We start from the raw sequence: 2,647 nt of genomic DNA on the forward strand, positions 1-2,647 counted from the left end.
GTCAGAGGTGAATGTGAAGACATGTTTTCCAAGTGCAGAAATGATTTTAAGTTTCGAATTAAGGACACAGAAGAGAATTTACACGTTTTAAACCAAACATTGGCCGACTTTCTCTTTCCAATGGACAACAAGATGGATAAAATGAGTGAGCAGCTGAAAGATTTGACTTATGATATGGAGATTCTTCAACCCTTGCTTGAACAGGGAGCATCATTAAAACAGACAGTAACTTATGAACAAACAAAGGAAGCAGTAGCAACAAGGAAAAAAGTGGAAAATCTGGCTAGTGCGATCAACAGTATAAATTTTCTTATCAAAGAACTTACAAAAAGACACAACTCACTGAGAAATGAAGTACAGAGTCATGGCGATACTTTAGAAAGACGTATCAATGAACATGCTTTAGAAATGGAAGATGGCCTAAATAAGACAATGACCATAATAAATAATGCCATTGATTTTATTCAAGATAACTATGTACTAAAAGAGACTTTAAGTAGTATAAAGTATAACCCCAAGGTTCATCATGAATGTACCCAAAATATGAACACTATTTTGGCTTTTATTCCTCAATTTCAACGTTTGAATGATTCTATTGAGATTTTGGTCAATGATAACCAGAGATATAACTTTGTTTTGCAAGTTGCCAAGGCCCTTGCAGATATTCCTAAAGACGAGAAACTAAGTCAGGCCAATTTTCAAAAGATTTATCAAATGTTAAATGAAACCACTTCCAAAATGATACAATACCATCAAAATATGAGTCACTTGGAAGAAAAAATACTCTCAGTCACAAAGATTTCCAGAAATTATGAAACTCGGTTGCAAGGCATTGAGTCTAAAGTGACCCAGACCCTCATACCTTATTATGTTTCACTCAAAAAAGGCAGTATGGTTACCAATGAAAGAGATCAGGCTCTTCAGCTGCAGGTATTAAACTCCAGATTTAAGGCACTGGAAGCAAAATCCATCCATTTTTCAATTAGCTTCTCTTTGTTTAACAAAACTCTTCATGAAACTTTAAAGATGTGTCATAATGCTTCCACAAGTATATCAGAAGTGAATGCTACCATACCTAAAAGGATAAAGGCTTCCCTCCCTGATACTCAGCTTCTTCAGAACGGTCTGACAGAATTTGTGGAGTCAATAATTGAAATGAAAACTCAAGCTGCCCTATCTAATTTAACTTGGTATATAGATCGATCATTATCTGGCAGTCTTGCAAATGTTCTCAAGTCTCAGAAACAAGTAAAATCAGTGCTGAAGAAAGCTAACGCATTTAAGAAACCAACAGTGAATCTTACCACTATCCTGATCGGCCAGGCTCAAAGGAACACAGACAACATTGTATTTCCTGGTAAGCTATTACCAACTTTTAATCTTTTTATTTAAATGATATTTTGTAGATCTGTAGAGTTTAGCAAGACCATAAAATGTAAAAAGTGTTTACCTGAATATGGGTAAGTAATCAAATAATGCAAGGACCACTGGTGAATAATTTGAATCTGATTCTATCCTAGGTAAATTAGCAATACAAAACGAGTATCTATGTTGTAAATATTTGTCAGCACGAGTTTTAACTTTTTCTGACTAGACTTGCAAAAAACACTCATGTTTTCTCCTGTAGAACATTTCTTTGCAAATTAAAGAAAGAACTATTAGACAATAGGCTTCTTGAGGACTAAGACTAGACTGTGTCTGATTAATTTTGGCACTACCTGGCACAATTTCTTGTATGCAGCAGGGACTCAGTAAATATCTGTTGGATGACTGTCTGACTAATTGAATGCATAAGTGAGTAGGAATTCGATTTGCATTGATCACAGATCACAGAAGTCCATGAATGCCAAGCTAAGGAATTTAGACAAGATTTTTTAAAGAGTGGTATGTCTTTGAAGTCCCTGGGTGGTGCAAATGTTTAAGTACTTGACTACTTACGAAGAGGTTGGCAGTTCGAACCAACCCAGAGATAACTGAGAAGAAAGGCCTGGCACTTTTCTTCTGAAAGGTCACAGCCCTGAAAACCCTATGGAACACAGTTCTACTCTGCACACATGGGGTCTTTTTTCTTTTTTTAAATTTTATTGTTGTACTTTAAGTGAAAGTTTACAATTCAAGTTAGTCTGGCATACAAAAATCTATATATACATTGTTATGTTAGCCTAACTGCTCTCCCTGTACTATGACAGCACACTCCTCCTTTCCACCTCTGATTTCCCATGTCCATTCAACCAACTCCTGTCCCTCTCTGCCTTCTCTTCTTACCTCCGGACAAGCGCTGCCCATTTAGTCTCATGTATCTACTTGAGCTAAGAAGAACACTCTTCACGAGTATCATTTTATGTCCCATAGTCCAGTCAAATCTTTGTCTGAAGAGTTGGCCTCAGGAATGGTTTTAGTTCTGGGCTGACGGAGTCTCCAGGGGCCATGCTTTCTGGGGTTACTCCAGTCTCAGTCAGATCATTAAGTCTGGTCTTTTTACTAGAATTTGAGTTCTGCACCCCACTTTTCTGCTGCTCCAACAGGAACTTTCTGTTGCGTTCCCTGTCAGGGCAGTCATTGGTGGTAGCCAGGCACTGTCTAGTTCTTCTGGTCTCAGGCCGATGCATTCTCTGGTTTATGTGGCCCTTTCTGTCTCTTAGGCTAA

General features: G+C 37.6%; 1 protein-coding gene across 1 annotated transcript in view; it reads left to right on the forward strand.

Annotated features, from left to right (window-relative positions):
- MMRN1 (multimerin 1) overlaps nt 1-2,647 on the forward strand; it is a 64,012-nt gene that overhangs the window by 45,210 nt on the left and 16,155 nt on the right. The window contains exon 6 of the mRNA XM_004389013.2: nt 8-1,357. Within this exon, the coding sequence (XP_004389070.1) occupies nt 8-1,357 (1,350 nt within the window). The remainder of the gene's footprint in view (nt 1-7; nt 1,358-2,647) is intronic.

This window comes from Trichechus manatus, unplaced genomic scaffold, assembly GCF_000243295.1.
Source record: "Trichechus manatus latirostris isolate Lorelei unplaced genomic scaffold, TriManLat1.0 scaffold00228, whole genome shotgun sequence".
Classification (NCBI taxonomy): domain Eukaryota; kingdom Metazoa; phylum Chordata; class Mammalia; order Sirenia; family Trichechidae; genus Trichechus; species Trichechus manatus.